Here is a 20,747-nt window from a genome sequence, read left to right on the forward strand (position 1 = left end):
TATTCCGGTATGGCACTAAAACTCGGAAAGGACGTCCCTCCATTCGGCTCACACAAGTACTCCGAGCTCCAGTGGCACACACTACAACTCTGTGGCCGGGAGAATACATTGAGGTCAACCTTCCCGACAATATGACTAGTCCGGTTGAGTACAACACATTTTCGCTGGAGCCCACATCATGTCAGAGTTCTACAACAAATTGGCCCCGTCCTTCATTTATAGAGAGTGTAGCAGGAAAAGTACGGATTGCAAATTTGTCAAATGATCCTTGTACCATTAAAAGAAACCAGCTCTTGTGCCTAGTGAGATCCAATTTCTCCCCGGATGTTTCTCCATATGAAAGCACTACGCCTGACCCAAAGCTCAACACAAAATACAGCAAATAATCAACCACACATTCTGCTGCAGTCAACCTTGACCCTGATAATACCCTTTCTCGCGAAATGAAAGCACAGTTCAAACAGACTCTCGACACATACGATGAGGTGTTTAATCCGGATTTTAAAGGTTACAATTGTGCCAGTGGTCCACTCAAGGCTGTTGTTAATATGGTGCCAGTCCAACCTCCTCAAAGAAAGGGACGCTTACCTCAATACAATAATCAACTACTTTCAACACTTCAGGACAAATTTGACGAGTTGGAGGCATGTGGTGTCTTCACTAAGCCAATGGTTGTGAAAGTCAATCTCGAGTATGTAAACCCATTAGTCCTAGTCAAATGTTGGGAGATACAGCAAGCCCCAGCCATCGCTTATGCCTGACGTAGATTCGACTATCCGACAAATTGCTCAGTGGAGATATATTGCAATAACAAACATTACACAGACATTTTATCAAATCCCTCTGGCAAAAGAGTCCATGAAGTTCTGCGGTGTGGTAACACCCTTTCGTGGCGTCAGAGTTTACGCTCGTTCCGCAATGGGTATGCCTGGCTCAGAGACCATTTTAGAGGCTGACCTGTAGAGTTCTGGGTGACTTAGTCCAGAAGGTGTAGTTGCTAAGTTAGCCGATGATCTGTACTGTGGTGGATCTACCCCTATAGACCTCCTTAATAATTCCACAAGGACTCTTCAAGCTCTACAGAGAAATGGCCTTAATTTATCTGCATCAAAAACCGTAATCACTCCAAAGGAAACCAAAATCTTTGGGTGGATATGACGTGAAGGCACTCTTCGTGCAAGCTCTCACCGAATTGCTGCGTTAGCCAACTGTCAAGCCCCATCTACTGTCAGTTGCTTGAGGTCATTTATTGGTGCTTTCAAAGTCCTTGGACGTGTCTTAAAAGGATGCTCACAGGTCATTTCTCCTTAAGATACCGCCACTTCTGGCAAGGACTCTAATGACAAAATTCAGTGGACTGACGATCTCCATAACCACTTTGAAAAGGCCCAGAAAAGTCCCTCATCCAATCAGACAATTACTCTACCGCAAGCTTCAGACCAGGCGACCGTTTCACTAACAATTCTTAGATTGTAAACGTAGGAGTACACTTACGATTTCCGGACGTGCACGTATCCGAGCGTTTCACTAAACCTATCGTAAACGTAGCACCTACAATTTGCGAGACACGTCCAACTTTGCGGAACTCTTCTATCAACGGAGGTATTTTCTACACCAAGCAGACGTAAACAATCTTTGACAGATGACACGATCCGCGAAATGGACGACAATTTTTGCAAAGCGAACTGGACAGAGGAGTCCATCAGTATACTGGTGGATCTTGTTAAAGATCCCGAGCGATGAGCTGTAATTCTCGGGAAATTCAGCCCATCGCTCACTGTCCAAAAGAAACAGCGGGTTTAGGAGGAAATTGTTGAGTGGTACTTAAAAAAAAAATACAATACAGTCATATCGGACGTAGTACCTATATGATAATTGTGAAATATATGTCTGCATGTATGTAAAATAATATATGCTAGTATACCTCTCAAATTTTTCATCGTATGATTTTTTTTCTCTGTAAATGTAAATATCTGACAATAACTTTTTTTTTCCATTGATATACAGCTCAGTTAAAATTTAGATAAAATTTACTAAACGTTATTATAATTGCTTAGTGACAAAATAGTGAATGAGGATATCAATTAAATCATGGGCACTGTGTATTAATTTTAATATTGTAATGTTTTGAATGTATGCATTATACTCTCTCTCTCTTTTTCTCTCTCTCTCTTTACTGCATACCTAATCATCGAGCGAACATTGTCAATGTGTAATTTAATAAAAAAAAAAAAAGGGTGAAAAAAATTAAAAGTATATAGATTTTTTGGTGAGTAATGTCTTTATACAATGAATCATAGTAGTTGACACTAACACATTTCTGTGACTGCATGTTGTATTTTTCCTCCGTGTGTACATTTAATGGAAGATATAATGGCAGATAACTCTAAATATACATAGTTTAAGTCGGACTCGGTCTTCAGTAAATTTATTCACCTGTGTGCAAGCTGATAGTGCATGGCTCCTGTGGGTGTCCGGCTCAGCGTCCTATCTTGTTGTCCTCTCTAACAAGATCTATGAGGCGGAAAAGAAATTCCCTTGGTAGACGATACCGTTCGATCACCTCCGTGTCATTCAGAAAGTCTAAGGGGTTTGTCCTCCAAAAACACGAAACACGTTCTCTTATTAATTTTCTCTGCTCGTCGTCTGCTAATAAAAACACGGCGGCCATTTTTATTTGTTTACGTGCACGTAAATCAATTTACGAGTGCCTCTGGCTGCTCGTAGATTTAAGAGCAACTTCCATCGTAACTCGCAACTCGCAACTTTTAGTGAAACGCACTTACGTGCTACGTTCACGTTTACGTCTACGTTTACGATCTACGATACGTTAGTGAAACGGTTGCCAGATGTGGATAGTCACTGACGGTGCTCTGCGTAGTGGAGGACTTGGGGCTACACTCTACATAAAACGCAATGACAAAATTTACCTCTCTGGATTTTTCAGTGCTAAGCTCCGAGCTAATCAGCATACATGGCTGCCCTGTGAGGTCGAAGCACTTTCAATATCAGCAGCTGTAAAGCATTTTAGTCCACACATTGTACAGTCGTCACTAAACGCCTGTGTTCTCAATGATAGTAAGCCATGTGTGCAGGCCTTCGAGAAAATGTGCCGTGGCGAATTTTCTACGAGCCCACGTGTATCAACATTCCTGTCAACTGTGACCAGGTTTTAAGTATCTTTTGCGCCATGTGTCTGGTGCGGCTATATTACAGATTTCAGCAGTCGAAATGCTCCCGCTTGTGATGATCCCTCATGCCAAATCTGTTCCTTTGTTAACACTACCGCCCAGTCAGTTGTTCAACGAGTAACCACTGAGGATATAGAGGAGGGGAGAGCCAAAATTTACCACAAGAACCTCGTGGCTTGCCATCCAACAAAACTGTCCAGACCCGAGAGGTACACATGCACACCTTCTGCAAGGCACAAGACCATCCAAAAAGTTAACAAATGTTCGGGATGTCAAGCGTTTTTTACAGCATGCAGCCATTGCCAAGGATGGGTTATTGGTAGTCAAACATAATATACCATTCCTGGCATTCCACCCAACACAGGAGTGCATTATCGTTCCTCGCAGCGTTCCCGACAGCCTCCTTACTTCTATACACATTTCATTTAACAATCTATCTCCTAATCAACTAATAAAAGTGGTAGATAGGTTCTTCTTTGCACTTGACATGGGCAAAGCTATTAACAACACCTCAGACAAGTGTCATCAGTGCACTGCATTGAAAAGTACACTTAAATTTCAACCAGAACACTCTTTAAGTCAACCACCTGACAAAGTTGGCTATCTGTTAGCAGTTGATGCCCTTAAGCGAGAACGCCAACTCGTACTGGTTCTGCGTGAGTACATAACTTCCTATACACGGTCGTTACTCATTGAAAATGAGCGCCATGAAACACTTCGGGAAGGAACTCTCATTTTGTGTTTAGAGCTACCACCGGTAGATGGCCCATTTGCTGTAATCCGGACAGATCCTGCACCTGGATTTATGCATAAGTCAACGAAAAACTCTAAGCCAAGCATCGCATACTTATTGAAGTGGGGCGTATAAAGATCATCAATTAGAATCGGAAATCTTGCGTTATGATCCAATGTTACGCACAGTTACTCCATTGTCTTTGTGTTTAATTACCTCTCGACTGAATACACGAATTAGAAGTAGAGGACTCTCTGCCAAGAAGATGTAGACCCATCGTGACCAGTTCTCGCATGATCAGATCCCTGTGGACGATGAGCTCATTAAGCTCGATAATCACCCGCACAGTCAGGCCTCTAAACAACCCGGAAAGAGCAGTGCCCCTGGATGTCGGAGCAAAATTGGTGACTTGGTGAACGTATATTGTGACCGTAATAAATCAAAAACCAGAGACAGGTACATGTATATCGTAATATAGATAAAATTTACTAAACGTTATTATAATTGCTTAGTGACAAAATAGTGAATGAGGATATCAATTAAATCATGGGCACTGTGTATTAATTTTAATATTGTAATGTTTTGAATGTATGCATTATACTCTCTCTCTCTTTTTCTCTCTCTCTCTTTACTGCATACCTAATCATCGAGCGAACATTGTCAATGTGTAATTTAATAAAAAAAAAAAAAGGGTGAAAAAAATTAAAAGTATATAGATTTTTTGGTGAGTAATGTCTTTATACAATGAATCATAGTAGTTGACACTAACACATTTCTGTGACTGCATGTTGTATTTTTCCTCCGTGTGTACATTTAATGGAAGATATAATGGCAGATAACTCTAAATATACATAGTTTAAGTCGGACTCGGTCTTCAGTAAATTTATTCACCTGTGTGCAAGCTGATAGTGCATGGCTCCTGTGGGTGTCCGGCTCAGCGTCCTATCTTGTTGTCCTCTCTAACAAGATCTATGAGGCGGAAAAGAAATTCCCTTGGTAGACGATACCGTTCGATCACCTCCGTGTCATTCAGAAAGTCTAAGGGGTTTGTCCTCCAAAAACACGAAACACGTTCTCTTATTAATTTTCTCTGCTCGTCGTCTGCTAATAAAAACACGGCGGCCATTTTTATTTGTTTACGTGCACGTAAATCAATTTACGAGTGCCTCTGGCTGCTCGTAGATTTAAGAGCAACTTCCATCGTAACTCGCAACTCGCAACTTTTAGTGAAACGCACTTACGTGCTACGTTCACGTTTACGTCTACGTTTACGATCTACGATACGTTAGTGAAACGGTTGCCAGATGTGGATAGTCACTGACGGTGCTCTGCGTAGTGGAGGACTTGGGGCTACACTCTACATAAAACGCAATGACAAAATTTACCTCTCTGGATTTTTCAGTGCTAAGCTCCGAGCTAATCAGCATACATGGCTGCCCTGTGAGGTCGAAGCACTTTCAATATCAGCAGCTGTAAAGCATTTTAGTCCACACATTGTACAGTCGTCACTAAACGCCTGTGTTCTCAATGATAGTAAGCCATGTGTGCAGGCCTTCGAGAAAATGTGCCGTGGCGAATTTTCTACGAGCCCACGTGTATCAACATTCCTGTCAACTGTGACCAGGTTTTAAGTATCTTTTGCGCCATGTGTCTGGTGCGGCTATATTACAGATTTCAGCAGTCGAAATGCTCCCGCTTGTGATGATCCCTCATGCCAAATCTGTTCCTTTGTTAACACTACCGCCCAGTCAGTTGTTCAACGAGTAACCACTGAGGATATAGAGGAGGGGAGAGCCAAAATTTACCACAAGAACCTCGTGGCTTGCCATCCAACAAAACTGTCCAGACCCGAGAGGTACACATGCACACCTTCTGCAAGGCACAAGACCATCCAAAAAGTTAACAAATGTTCGGGATGTCAAGCGTTTTTTACAGCATGCAGCCATTGCCAAGGATGGGTTATTGGTAGTCAAACATAATATACCATTCCTGGCATTCCACCCAACACAGGAGTGCATTATCGTTCCTCGCAGCGTTCCCGACAGCCTCCTTACTTCTATACACATTTCATTTAACAATCTATCTCCTAATCAACTAATAAAAGCGGTAGATAGGTTCTTCTTTGCACTTGACATGGGCAAAGCTATTAACAACACCTCAGACAAGTGTCATCAGTGCACTGCATTGAAAAGTACACTTAAATTTCAACCAGAACACTCTTTAAGTCAACCACCTGACAAAGTTGGCTATCTGTTAGCAGTTGATGCCCTTAAGCGAGAACGCCAACTCGTACTGGTTCTGCGTGAGTACATAACTTCCTATACACGGTCGTTACTCATTGAAAATGAGCGCCATGAAACACTTCGGGAAGGAACTCTCATTTTGTGTTTAGAGCTACCACCGGTAGATGGCCCATTTGCTGTAATCCGGACAGATCCTGCACCTGGATTTATGCATAAGTCAACGAAAAACTCTAAGCCAAGCATCGCATATTTATTGAAGTGGGGCGTATAAAGATCATCAATTAGAATCGGAAATCTTGCGTTATGATCCAATGTTACGCACAGTTACTCCATTGTCTTTGTGTTTAATTACCTCTCGACTGAATACACGAATTAGAAGTAGAGGACTCTCTGCCAAGAAGATGTAGACCCATCGTGACCAGTTCTCGCATGATCAGATCCCTGTGGACGATGAGCTCATTAAGCTCGATAATCACCCGCACAGTCAGGCCTCTAAACAACCCGGAAAGAGCAGTGCCCCTGGATGTCGGAGCAAAATTGGTGACTTGGTGAACGTATATTGTGACCGTAATAAATCAAAAACCAGAGACAGGTACATGTATATCGTAATATCTTGCGATGGCGACTGGCGACACATTAGTACGTTTAGTGGCTCCCACCTCCGACGAACAGCTTATCGTGTTAAAGACAGTGATTGCTACTTAGTACCATCGCAGGAAATACGTCAAGACAGTGTTCCGATCAACCTACCCTCTAACGATGAGTGTGATGAGTCGCCTCGTGAATCGATGGACTTGGAAAACAACTAAACCAACCCAACATACCACTCACCACCACCAATACCTACTATTCTCTCCATTTCATCCCTCATCACCTGCAGATAAACTCACAGAACCACTTAGCTGCATGTCTGTAGCTCCCGGTCTGAAAAAATTCAGATGGACGACCTGGGAGCTACATATGCCTACCATAGTAAAAAACTGCAATTTACGGCGCAAGAAATTGCGCTAGTTTTGGACTGATTTACCTTATTTTCACACAAATTCTTTGAAAACAAATAGTAACATTAAATTCTTCAGACAATTTACTACTGATATTGTTACTTAACTTGCCTCCGACTTTCTTTGAAACATGCTAACCGACCTCGGAAATAAAGTTTATTAATTCACGTCGAGATCGAAAGTCGCCATTTTTACATGTAAACAAACTTCACCACTTCACTTTACAGGGCTGGTGATCGTGTTTAAAAGAATATCAGAGGCAAGTAAAGTGACGATATTTGTAGTAAAATGTCCGAGGAATTAATATGGGCGTTCAAACAATACTGTGCCATGTGGCCTCTCGGTAGATTAACCATAAATGAATATCCGAATTTTACACTTATTTTTGCATATACCTAATCTTTGACATATTTACATTTATGGAATACATGTACCATTTTTAGCGAAAATAAGATCATATGCAATATCTATACTACTATATTAAAATAATAGACTCGAACTTTTGGGCTTTAATACCGAGAAATCGGAAGAGTACTGTCTTTTGTTTTTCATATTTAAAACATCATGGGTACTTGAAGATTACCAATTTATTTTAATTTTTTCTAAATCAAGCTTTGAATATCAATAATCAACCAACATTCCTTTAAAAATACCGGAACTTATCTGGATTTTTGTATTTTACAATATTGCGCATACGCATTACATTCACGCTAAATCACGGGAGGCTAAGTTTACGTTTCGTCAATATCACATTTGCATGGATAAACTCAGAAACGATAATACAAATACGTGTAAATTTTCATTGAACATTTGCTATCTATTATGTTTATCAAGGAAAATACAAGAGATAACTCTCAGTGCGTTTAATATGAAAAATCCCGAAAGTTCCGAATTTCAACATGGTGTGTAAATTTGAAGCGAGTAAAAACGTTGGTGAAAAGGTGTTGAATTCTTCATTAACATGAATTTATTTTTTTAGATGAAAAGTATTTACAGCCTCAAAATGGTTTGTTATGATTAATTTGACTGTCATTTTCAATGCAGCTTCATTAATTTTCTCCAAAACCGTTTCGGGGCGATTCTGCAATTTTTTGCTACATTACGGGTATATGAGAGGCATTTTAACTGCGGTGAAGGCCTGTCCCGAGACACAGATTATTCTAACTACATGTATGTAGAGTGTAGTGAAATTAATAGCATTATCATAGGCTTAACAGCAGCTTAAAGCTTGGTTATGTAAATGTCAACCATAAGGTGTGTATCTATTTCTTGAATGTTCGATATCATATGCAATATAAAAAAAAATTCTATATGTGAAAGAAGAAAAATGTACCTCAATGCACCAGAAAGATTGCGCTCAATTCCTCAAATTAAAAACATTAAAAATTTAATTGGCCTTCTCCATTACCAGGCATGAATTCATTTCATATGACGTTTCATATCCAAACTCACTTGACTGATGAATAAACATAACTGAAAAATGTTGTCACATGTTAAAGAGTTATACTTGAAATTAATGTATTGGCAGGCATGTCGCTCTTTTGTACAAATTATTTTCAGCTTTATTGATAAACAACAGATGTCCACAAAGAAAGATGATTTTTCGTTGCAATATTTTTTTTAAGAACACCGATAATGCTTTTACATGTATCCTCAAAATAATAATGTGTCAGGACTACGGAAACTGTTTAAAAGACGTCGTTTTCATTTACTTATGTTTGAAAAACTATCAAAAATTTGTGTTGATTTTATGCAATTCATTGTTGAAGAAGGGGCATAAGAAACTAAAGCATGACATCTGCTTTGTGTACAAACATACAGTAGCATTGTGCGCAAAGCTCTGTATCTTGCTTATAACCCGCAGCTTAACTCCCTGGTAAGTAAATCGAAAATTGTTAATAATTAAAACAAGAGAAAAATGCACTAAAACAAAGAAAAAAACAACTAAATACGGTGTTGACTATTGACCCCCCTCCCATCTTGATCTGGGAACTAGTATGCATCATTAGTCTTATTCCTGAATTGTTTCTCTTCTCTCTCCCGATCTGTCCTTTTCTCCGTCTGTCCCTCTCTCATTTGCATTTATCGAACATCTGGAAGGCAACATTGTATATTGTTACATATCAGTGAAATATCAAGACGATTGATGCTGTGACCTGGAAAATACTGAAATGCTGCTTTAAAAAAAGCAGCGTGATTTTATTTTTAAAAAAACTAGACTGTCTCCTTACATTTTGCATAATAAAAAGAGCTTACCCTATGTAAAATCGGCAATGACTATTATCAGAGAAAATTAAATAGTTTTCAAAATATTAGCATATATGTAATTAAAGAAATTCAATTGAAACAAAAACAAAAAAGAAGGAATGTTTGTAAAAAGATTTTTTTAGAAATATGAAACCAATTAACCCAGACTAACATACACCTATACCAAACATGCCATAAATTTGAAACGTCAGCATCACATGTTTCTTTAGGGTCATATAGGCAATAATATCAAAATGCAATACAATGACAGAGGCACAGCTGTATCTTTTTAAAGCTACAGCACAAAACAAAAGTTAAGAAAAAATCAAAAGTTCATTTGATAGAAAAATCCATTAATGTCAAGGAAGGATTAGGATTTTTTTCAACAAAAAATGAGCTCTCAAAAATAAAAAAAATCCCTGCAAAAAACAGCACCAAATAAAACTATATTGGAAGATCCCTACTAATGCAGGTCAAGTTTAAAAACAATAAACAACATCAAGCCAAATTATTATTATTTTTAAATCAGGTGTTGTCAGGGACACTTATAATTGTAAAATCTAAAAAGGAGGGCTTAAAGAGACATGGTGACTCAAACTTACATATTTTTTTCGTAAATATATTTCATAAAATTGAAAGATTGTGAAGAAAGATGACCAAAGCCAAGTTTTTGTGCATTCGTCTGCACCGGAATGCAGACAAAACATGCAATTTGAATGCAACGGGAAAACGAAGATTGCATGATCCGGAACGGTTTTTAGTTTACGTTTAGCGTCACGTGATATTAATTGACAAGCGACAGAAAAGGATGGAATCGGAATACAACGAGGTAAGACTTGCAAGTACAATCGCATATAGCGTTAACTGTTTTAACGGTTTGAATGTAAATATTTTTTAAACATTATAACGGTTTTGTCTGGATAATTACCTCAAAATAATCATAAATGGTAGATTTCATTGTGTGGGGCCCCATGAAGGGACACGATATACCGACAGTTTGGCGGGAGAATTAGACTGAAATTGCTTAATGTGTCAATTAAAGCAAAACTGTATTTCCTTTTAAGAGTACAGACGACGAATCGACCGAGGAGGAGACAATTCAGAGAAGGTGTCGGGAAGGGGGAGAGGACTCCTCGAATGGTCTGGGTTGAGTCGCAACAGCTGCGGGATACCAGGCCTGGTAGCAGAGCCAGCAAAAGAAAACAACCCGCTGACGATGCACTTGCAGCACTGGAAGAGCATAGGCGAGACATTGAGGTATATACTAAATAAAATTATAGTTTTTTATTTCCATTTTGTATTAAGTCGGACATGTAATTTCAACAGACTGAATAAAGTCCCTCTAGCTATAGGAGCATGTACAGTACAGAATAATACACAGAAACAATGACAATACTGGTATTCATAAGTTTGAATATAATGAAATTGCATACTGCATGGTTCCTTTTGCATATATAATGCATGATTCCTTTTGCATATATAAATTTTGAAGAAATGTATTAATTATGCACTAAACCCTTATTATCGGCTAATATGTAATAATGTACAATAACATACTAAATTTATAAATTTGCATTTATATTCTTTCATTTTAATTTTTTTAGAGAAGAGTTGATGCACTCTCCCCTACTGAGATGAAGGAATCTCCAATAGGAGTTGTCGAGGAGAATCAAGAGTACTTGTTTGCTATTCTGGGCTCCAGCAACAAGGAACCACAGCAACCTGAAGGTCCTGGGCCTTCGCAGTCACAACCGTCTTGGTGTGTCTGCAATTTTTGTAAGGAAATGCCAACTCAGAGGGAACGACTGTGTTGTCAAAATGATCCGGAGAGTTGCATTTCTAGACTACCTGTAAGTGGATTATTTTGTCACCAAAATTAAAAAGTAATGAAACTTTTTACAAGCTGTTACAATCATAAATCATTCACATGTATCAGTATAATGTTTTATGTCATCAACAGGATTTCAGAGTTCTTATGCTCGATGAGGCTGTCCTGGCTGTAGCCAGACTTTACCGGCAGGATATCCTGGCATGGATGCAATAATGTTTAATTTGTAGAAATAATAGGTATCTTACGAACATTCAGGGAAACTGGAGTCGAAACATGGGTATAAGCGTAGATCGTAATAATAAGAAACTGAGGCAACCAAAATTGACAGGAATGTAAAAAGCAAGAGGAGATCGCCAATATACGATGCCATGATTTTCCCGCAATTCTTAGTAAATATAACAACCTCAGTACATGTATTTTAATTGAACCTCAACATTCAGTTTTTCATTACGAAATATGTTTGCTGTCATATATAACATGTCATTCGAAAATGCAAACCAAATACCAATAAATTAATAACATTGGTTGCATATTATGAGTGTATGAGTACTGGATCAGACAATGGTTGCCATTATAAAGAGAAACAAAGGCCCATGACGAAAAAACAATGGTTGACGTATACCGGTCTCTACTAGCGAATGAGTAGCGGATGCCACTTGTCGTTAGTTTTCATAAGCATTAAAGCGAGATGGCAACGCTTTTGTTTAAAATTGTATTTCCTTGTTTGCACAACTACTTTTTAAAGAACAATTCATCATAAAGTTATAGATCAATAGCGTTGCGTCTGAAAAGAGGAAATGCCATTTTAAAAGTATTTTAAATGCTTCTGTTCTGTGGCTAAATAATACGGTAAAGAATATCCAAACAGGAGTGGATTCTTGGATAACATTAAATATTTTATGTTTACTTTGTTTTTTTCCTGGCGAAAATTCGAATAATGAAAATCGATGAAATCCTATATTTATTTTATAATATAGAAAACAATGAAAAAAAGCTAGCCTTTACCTAGTCCTGTTATAAATACCCGTACGGAAAAAAAATCCACCCTGACTTAAGGCGGACAGAAGGAGGAATTTAATAGGCGGACTCCGTCTTTTATTCCTGTGAATGCATTGTAAATTTTACAGATTCAGGGTGGAATCAGGGTGGTATATGGCTCGATATATTTAAATGAGATAAAACGTATTCCGTGTAAATAAAATCCACCTAAACACGTCTAATAACCTGGGAAAGATTCCTCCTAATCAAAGTTGGATGAATTCCGCTTTTGACGTAAAAGGATTCCGCCTTGGATATTCATGGAATCCATAATCATAATAAGGGGGAATCCGCCTTAATATAAGGATGATATGACTACCCATCCAACAACTCAGCATGATGTGCCTACCCATCCGACAACTCAGTATGATATGACTTCCCATCGAACAACTCAGTATGATGTGCTTACCCATCCAACAACTCAGTATGATATGACTTCCCATCCAACAACTCAGCCTGATGTGCCTACCCATCCAACAACTCAGTATGATATGACTTCCCATCCAACAACTCAGCCTGATGTGCCTACCCATCCAACATGATATGACTACCTTACTTGCTAAGAGTGCTGCTGCATATATATCCTTTTAGATGGATTTAAGATGGCGGATTGTCTAATTATAGATGTATGACGTAAGCTGAAGCAATATTTATCATATTTATTTATAGAATCAAGATGGCGGATGGTCTAACTTTATAAGTTTGACGTAAGTTGATGTAATTTTTAAATAATAGTAGTATAGTCTGTTTAACCCCCCAAAACAATGGGCTATTGTTTAAAAAAGAACAATAGGAGAACAATGGGGGAGTATCGATTGGAGGCAGGTGGGGACCACCTGCCCCACCTCTCCCCCTAAGATTTTTAACCCCCCAAGACAATGGAGATTTATAGCCCCCCAAGACAATGAAGATTTTTAACCCCACAACACAATGGGTATAGTAGGGGGGTGGGGGGGTGGTCACCCGATCCGATATATGTAGACCATCAAAACACAACGGGGTACTGTATGGAGATGACAAAAGCAAGTATTTGTCATTGACCTTAACAAAGAGGAAAGGGAAAGGAGACCTGAGTGTAGTAAAACTGAACGTGTACTTTTAAAACAGGGTTAGAGTAAGGACACGATCCTATGAATGAAAATGGAGTAGATTGATTACCCGAGCGTAGTAAAAGAAAATCGATATGGAGTGAAAGGTGTCCTTTTAAATATACAGAGAGGAAACTATGAATGGAGATCGGCTAGATTTGAATATCGGTGTTGTTTGAGTAATGATACGGAGATTGGGTAGATTTAAATATCGTTGTCGCTTGAGTAAAGATACCTGAACGTAAATGTCTGAGTAAAGATGCCTGAACGTGAATATTTTTTCTATCTATCTTTTTCTTTCATTCTCTATCATGTTTTAACCTAAGGGACACGGTTGCGTGAGAAAATTCCACCTTCTGTCAGTTTGAAGCAATCTCGACCAATTGTAATATTGTAGAAAATGCTGCTAGCTACAAGGAATGTTTTTCTGTCTATCTTTTCTTTCATTCTTTAACAGGTGGTTAATCCTGAGGAACTCTACTGCGTGAGAAAACACCGCCACCTGTCAGATTGAAGCAATCTCGACCAATCGCAATATCGTAAAATACTGCTGACTACAAGGAATGTAACTTCGATAATTTCATTTTCTGACCAGATCAATCGCCGCTGAACATGAATACGAACTGCAGATTGATTAATGGACGTGCTGTGTGCCCGCCAGGTAAATAGCGGTTGCATTACATGTGTTCGAAATGATAATACGGTTATATATTTTTTTGATGAAATATTTATGATTCTGTTTTATTTTCAGTGCAATTTCTCACTCCCAGAATGCGGGGACAAGAGTCCGATGAATGTAAGTCATTGTTTGTTGAGTTGGTTTTGTATTAACATTGTTATTTATTCGAGTTCGTGTTATTTATTCGTTTTGTTTGTTTTCTTGTTTTTTTTTTGTTTTTTTCTTGTTATTTTCATTACAAACGCCGAAGGATAGTACTTTGGTATTTTTGCTCATGTATATTGTTTCTAGTTGTTCGTTTACTTCAGATACAATCCCTCATCGTTCAACCTCGACGAGCATAACGATTGACAGTGAACGGACACGCGTGTTAACCCAACCCCTGGTTACTACCCTGTTATGCACTTGAGTATTCACCCCCTAGCATAACCACAAACAACAATCTATTCCCAGTCTCGTGAACATTGTTCCATTGTCATTTCTACTAAGGTTAGCACACACACTATTACACCCTTAAGACGACATAGTCTAGTATACACACTACCCCCGCCCCCCCCCCCCCTCACTACTCAGGCTAGTACACATACTGTCTTCGCCCCCACCTGTATTACTACTTGTGTTAGACATCCCCCCCCCCCCTCCTTTCACTTCTTAGGTAAGGAACCTACTACCCCTCACCACCCCCTCTCCCACTACTCAGACTAACAGCCAGACCTTCAGGAACACCAATCATTCAGTAATCAAAGTAATTATGTTCATCTTTTTTAAAACTTATATTTATCTGATTAATAATCGGTTTTGCATGGTTTTATTCTTTCAATTTATTCCATCATGTTTTAATTATATATGTTCAAGAAATTGTCCTTTTTCACATGATGTATTAATACCTGACACTGGAAGTTTTGTGTATGTAAGAAATAAGTCAATTAATGATTAAAAAAAGTGTATTGATATTCTTATTATATTAAAATACATTACTGTATTGATTTCAACAAGAAAATAGATCAATTTTCATTGGTTTTTTTTTATTACAGCTCTAGACATTAGCATCACCGCATTGGTTCTGGCCCTCCTCCTCCTGCTCGGGTGGATAGCCAAGAGGATGATGAGATACTGCGCCCGAGTGAGGAGGAGGAACAGAGGTTTAGGAACTGTTCCAAAGGACAGTGTATGTACTTATTTGTTTTATATTAATATTTTTGAAACTCTTAAATCATTCATTCTGAGTCATATTAAATTCAGTTTGCATGTAAAGTTTCCCAGTAAAAATTTTTGTAGCATAGATGCATACTTATGTCTTTTGTTTTATACATAGTTTGAAATGGAACCCCGGCAAGGACTCAACCCCCAAAGACCATCTGCACCACCCCCGCCACCCCAAGCTAGGTCGCTACCAGAGCCACCCCCGCGGGCGCCTCCAGCCAGGTCTCTGGTACACCCACCACCGCGGGCGCCTGCGGGGGGGGGGGGGAGATATAATCTCCGCTCAGCAAAGAGGTAATTCAATGTTTAAAGTTCTCTCTCTCTCTCTCTCTCTCTCTCTCTCTCTCTCTCTCTGATACCAATGTATTTTTTTTTACATGAAAATAGGAACAAGCTCTTAACATTTCTCTTTCAAAATAGGACGAACTGTATTTTTAATTTTCATTTTTTTTTCAAAACCAATTTTATATATATATATATATCTTTTTTTTGCTCTTTAATTTCAGACCTAGGACAGAGTAGATGGGGCCCGGCAACAGATTAGGACAGAGTAGATCGCCAAAGCTGCTTCCAAGAAGAAGATTGTTGTTTTTTTAAATAATTAAATTTGTTTTTACATGATTTCAGTATTTTCTTCTTTTTTAAAATGAACAGGAAGGAATGTCATGCGCGGATCCAAGAAAAAAAATCGAAAGGGGAGGGGGTCTGACGGTTATTTGAATTTACCAGGGGATTCGAGGTGTATTTTTTGAAATTTTATAATTTAATTAAAAAAAAATGGAATTTTGAAGGGTATCTCTGACTCGTCCCCTCCTCCTCGAGCTCCTTTTCTAGATCCGTGCATGAATGTTGTGCAGTGATCCGTCCACAAGTCGTAAAATTATAGAGGTTTAACCCTCCTAGTAAAGTTTACCAATCTTCTCGTAATGGAATCATTGATATATGATAAAGGGAAAAACACATTTTTAAAAATTGACAATTTATTAACATTAAATTGTACAATAGTTAATTCTTTTCTTCGTCCACGCAGTCCTGTGATCTGAAATATAAATTGTTGTAAAAAGTCGTTACGAATACTACAAATCAATTATGAAATGAGAGGCAATATATACAATTTAAGTGAATGAACTTACACAGGGATCTCGTCGGACTCTGAGAGGTCTCTATCGTTGCAATGAAATAAAAAAACAAAGGAAAAGCTTTATATTAGAAACAAGAGCGAGTGTTAAAAATAATATGGATTTTTTTTATATAGATAATTTAGGTAGTGTATAAAAAAAACTTACAAGGGAATTGCTAGAACTTCCGAACTGAGAAAAAAAATAAAATCTTAGTGAAAAACAACCCCAATTTTTTCCCTTAGTTGAATTCTTTTAGAATATGAAAATTGATAGTCTATACGAAACAAAAGAAGATTAAAACCTACGACGAATCGATGATGATGGCGGAGTCTGCACTGTAAAACAGTATATTAATATTTATAAGTTTTATGAAATAATCGGAATTAGTTTTTTGTTTTATTTAATATTAAATTAAAAAGACTTGTGAGCGATAAAAAATAAATAAAAATAAAATCTAACCCAATGGGCGACAGTTCCCACTGAAGGGAACCGTCCTCTCCCCGGTTAAGTCTTCTTGGTTTACTGAGAAAAGAGAGATAACTTATAAATAGTGAAAATATTAGATATATTTACTATGAGATCAGATTACTCCTTTCCCCTACTGAAATTATTATATTAATTAATATTACATTTAACAATTCCTTTTTGGGGCCCTAGGTGTGGTACATGTATTGTGTCTTTTTAAAAAATCTTTATATAGTGATTTTGAAGAAAGTTTATTTTAATTGTCAATGTTTTTCATATAACTGATATAAAGAATGTATGAACTTTAGGATTACCGACCCACTATTACTGCCGTTAATTGGTGTCATTCTAAATGAAACAAAAAAGGATGATTTTAATTAAATTAAAACAAAACCTAGTCATGATCGAACTGCAAAATTTAAGAAACTGTGAAATAACGATATGAAAAGATATTGAAACCTACAATGCTGGGGTGGATAAACCTCCTCCAATCCCCCCTCGTCTACTGTGTCTTAAAAAGGTCAACAGAAATTAAAATAAATAAACTTTTTTTTTAGAAGTATGGGAACACTTGTAAAAAAAAAAACAATCGATAGTTTGTTAGCGAAAAATAATTTCTATTATTATCTAAAAAATGACGAACTTGTTATTAACCTGGAAAAGTCCTGTACAAATACTGGTATTTTTAGTATAACCAGCAACTGTCCATCGCTTGCTGATGATATCGCGTGTATTGCAACAACACCTACGACGTTACAGCGCATGCTTGATGTCTCTTCCGAATATTCCAGGAAGTGGCGTTTTTCCTTCAATGCTCAAAAATCGTGCATTTTACAAGTCCGCTCCAAAGGCTCCAAACTAGATTTTGATTATATATGGAAACTTGGTGATACAATAATTCCATGTGCTGACAACTATAATCACCTAGGCATTATTATCAACAACAAACTTACACTCTCAGATAGGATTATAACAGCTTGTAGAAAAGGACAAAAATCATATTTTGCTCTGAACGATATAAGCTCCAACTATCTTAACGCGCTTACTTTGTCACACCTCTATAAGACGATCGTTCTTCCCAGTCCTCTACGGTTGTGAATTATGGAGCAATCTATCTACCAACGATCTTCAACGCCTAAATGTTTTTCAACATTTTGTTTGCAAAAATGCACAAAATCTTCCGACCAAAACAAGATCCGATATCTGTGAAAGTGTTTTCAACGTTCTACCTATCAAATCGGAAATAGATATCCGCAAACTCTTATTTCTAGGCCGACTCTGTCTCATGAATCACCAGTCTCTTTCAAAGAAGATATTTTCAACACGCCTATTTTCATTCCTGGAGAACATTTCCAATAAACAGCGAGGGTTTATTCCGGATGTCATCAATATTTTGTCCACTTACAACCTTACTGAATACCTACAAACGTGGCTCCTTGATTGCTCATTTCCACCGAAACAGGCTTGGAAAAAGATAGTGAGATCTACTGTATCTAAGCTACACCAAACAAACCGTAACATTAGAATGATAAATGACAATGATTTTTACCGTTTCAAATCCATTATCCAAAACCAAAACCCAAGTTTCATCTGGTCTATTCCGTCCATCTCATACGAAATCTCTCTTTGTAAATTTATCTGCAAGCTTATAGCTAGCCCTCCGGAACAGACTCCCTTTATCTGCCTACTATGCAACACCATGTCTGTAGACGTTTTTCAACATATCGCTTGTTCCTGCCCCTCTACTAATGACTTACGTACATACTGGTGGGATCAGATCCCCAACTCCTTTGATATTCACCTCTCCGCGGACCTGTGTGCCATGACTGAGGATGATATATTCTTCTTTCTCCTAGGTGGGAAATACTTCACATCGTTGTCAGAAAAAGATCTACGTGCAGTTCGTATACTTAACTTTCGTTACATCCGAGACATTGCTGCACGCTATAATCAGACCCTCAAATCCCAACCTAACCGAATGTTAGCAGCATAACCTGTGTACGTTTGTACCCCGTGAAGGACCTCCCCCCCCCCTTTTTTTTTTTTTAATATGTATATATGTAAATACTTATGCTTTGTCTTATAATGATTTTTGTTGCATGTATGTATAATTGTATGTTCTGAAATAATCCTCATATGAGGGAAATAAAGTATGAATAACCAGCGAGAAATGGTCCTCTTCGAGAACTGCTCGCACGCCAGTACTTCCAGTATAGTCAGAATAAAGAAAGAGAATATAAGAATTACGTTTAAAACATTAACAAGGACAATTTAAGTACACATCATAACTGCTAAACAAGAACAATTATGTGAACTGGTAGAGTAGTACGCATAGTTCTAACTTGTAACCTACATGTACGGGGTGCCCGTTGGTCTGCTAAACCTCTCTAATGATACAATGATCGGCTTCATAAAAATATTAAAGTCATGTTTTAACCCTGAAGTTTGAAGTATACAATCTTATTTACTTGAAGTTATGTCTACAGGGTATTCATGACTACATTTGGACTCTTCCGCACAAGAATATGTGATATGTTTCTAATTAGACCATGCTTTGAATTTTGAGTTCAAAACTTACATCCTGTTATTTTTTAAAAATATATAGATAAATTCGGTCATCCTTTCCAGTACTCCCCATGAACCTCAATCGAGTATAAACATCCAGTAAACATGTAAAAATTACATGCTGTTAGTACACCCATGCACACCATAACAAAAACATCGAACTCTGTAATTCTTATAAAATTCTTAACCAAGCACATGTTAAATCATAGAGAAATATTTTTCAGTGATGCACTTAACATAAGAAAATGTATGTACAGTACTGTACTAAATATATTTGTATACAGTATGAATCGCCACATGTAAATTTTGTCAATAAATTGAATTGTAATTGAAACAAAATTCTGTTAAAGAGAAAAAAAAAAAAAAAAACAAGTGAAACGTTATACATTTGGCATTCAATTCTTCAATTCTGTTAAAAGGATTTATATTGTCCTGACAAAAAACAACAACACACATTTGTGACAGTGTGCACGTATACTTACATGTACATCTATAGACTAACTGTTAACCAGTTTACAAGAAACTTTGAAAAAAAGTAAAAAGCCTCACCTTCTTCAGTAACATCAACATAAAATCACACACTTTAATGTCCATCTTTTCTCCTTTATTACTCGTAGCTTATCAACGGCTGATCAATGGAAACATAAACTGTGGCTGTCAGAATTTCCTCGTAAACGATTCACACGAGAATATATCCTCCTTAAACAAATATCTATAGCCTAGTATTGTTCCCTGTGCATGTAAATATGATTCACAGTAAATTGAAAATGCATGTGTACATCAAAAAATACATTCTGCATTACTTAGAACTGCATTACGGCTCTCTCTTTTCTACAATGCCTATCGAGCTATCGTTACTGTTTACATACCGCGCGGGGTTCACAAACAGGGAGTCCAGATAACACATTTGCTCTGCGAGGCCATATAGAAAAAGTTGTGTGTGTTCATTGAATAAATGATCGATATAGATGAAAAAAAAAATGAAATTAAATCATACTAATTTATCTACGACGCAACACATTTTAATGCAAAAAATCCCCCGGGCCATAAAACGCCATTTGTTCGCTTGTGTGTCTATGTAGACAAATTAACTCGTTCATGTACGGTTCACACATATTTGTTTTATGAAATTTGAAAAAAATAGGGCACATAACTTTTTTAATTTGATACCAAATGACATTATTAAATACATTAACAATAACTGAATTACTTTTTTTTCATAAAATGATAACGATTTTTGCTATCAGAAAAATACGTGTATGAGCTGCTGACCCCTAATTATAGGGGCCAGCCCTTTTTTCTTAATTTTAAATGAAAGCTCTCTTTATTCTAAACAACTTTT

The 20,747-nt window shown here is 37.5% G+C and overlaps 3 protein-coding genes across 6 annotated transcripts in view; 2 read left to right on the top strand and 1 right to left on the bottom strand.

The window, feature by feature from the left end:
- LOC128172654 (neurogenic locus notch homolog protein 3-like) overlaps window positions 1–20,747 on the bottom strand; it is a 129,264-nt gene that overhangs the window by 35,458 nt on the left and 73,059 nt on the right. The gene's annotated exons all lie outside the window — the stretch shown is intronic.
- LOC128172767 (uncharacterized) lies at window positions 10,553–11,829 on the top strand. Its single transcript, XM_052838518.1, has 3 exons — window positions 10,553–10,672; window positions 11,020–11,265; window positions 11,376–11,829. Exons 1-3 carry the CDS (start codon window positions 10,553–10,555, stop codon window positions 11,457–11,459), a joined length of 450 nt encoding a protein of 149 aa, XP_052694478.1. The 3' UTR covers window positions 11,460–11,829.
- Window positions 13,127–15,875, top strand: LOC128172768 (uncharacterized). Of its 4 annotated transcripts, XM_052838520.1 has the most exons (5): window positions 13,127–14,033; window positions 14,124–14,168; window positions 15,086–15,219; window positions 15,367–15,548; window positions 15,761–15,875. In XM_052838520.1, the coding sequence occupies exons 1-5, from the start codon at window positions 13,985–13,987 to the stop codon at window positions 15,774–15,776; spliced, it is 426 nt and encodes a 141-aa protein (XP_052694480.1). In that variant the 5' UTR covers window positions 13,127–13,984; the 3' UTR covers window positions 15,777–15,875. The 4 variants fall into 4 exon arrangements, 1 of the variants encoding a protein (XP_052694480.1); XR_008242326.1 differs by lacking the exons at window positions 15,367–15,548; window positions 15,761–15,875 and adding an exon at window positions 14,360–14,436 and having other exon boundaries at window positions 15,086–15,190; XR_008242325.1 differs by lacking the exons at window positions 15,367–15,548; window positions 15,761–15,875 and adding an exon at window positions 14,360–14,540 and having other exon boundaries at window positions 13,128–14,033; window positions 15,086–15,175.

This window comes from Crassostrea angulata, chromosome 2, assembly GCF_025612915.1.
Source record: "Crassostrea angulata isolate pt1a10 chromosome 2, ASM2561291v2, whole genome shotgun sequence".
Taxonomy (NCBI): domain Eukaryota; kingdom Metazoa; phylum Mollusca; class Bivalvia; order Ostreida; family Ostreidae; genus Magallana; species Magallana angulata.

Bases quoted from the DNA above. Each gene is read 5' to 3' on its own strand.
- LOC128172767 (XM_052838518.1), top strand. From the start codon at position 10,553: ATGGTCTGGGTTGAGTCGCAACAGCTGCGGGATACCAGGCCTGGTAGC. The intron at 10,673-11,019 runs GTATATACTAAA...TAATTTTTTTAG, and splicing joins AGCATAGGCGAGACATTGAG to AGAAGAGTTGATGCACTCTC. The intron at 11,266-11,375 runs GTAAGTGGATTA...TGTCATCAACAG, and splicing joins GTTGCATTTCTAGACTACCT to GATTTCAGAGTTCTTATGCT.
- LOC128172768 (XM_052838520.1), top strand. From the start codon at position 13,985: ATGAATACGAACTGCAGATTGATTAATGGACGTGCTGTGTGCCCGCCA. The intron at 14,034-14,123 runs GTAAATAGCGGT...TTTTATTTTCAG, and splicing joins ACGTGCTGTGTGCCCGCCAG to TGCAATTTCTCACTCCCAGA. The intron at 15,220-15,366 runs GTATGTACTTAT...TTTTATACATAG, and splicing joins GAACTGTTCCAAAGGACAGT to TTTGAAATGGAACCCCGGCA.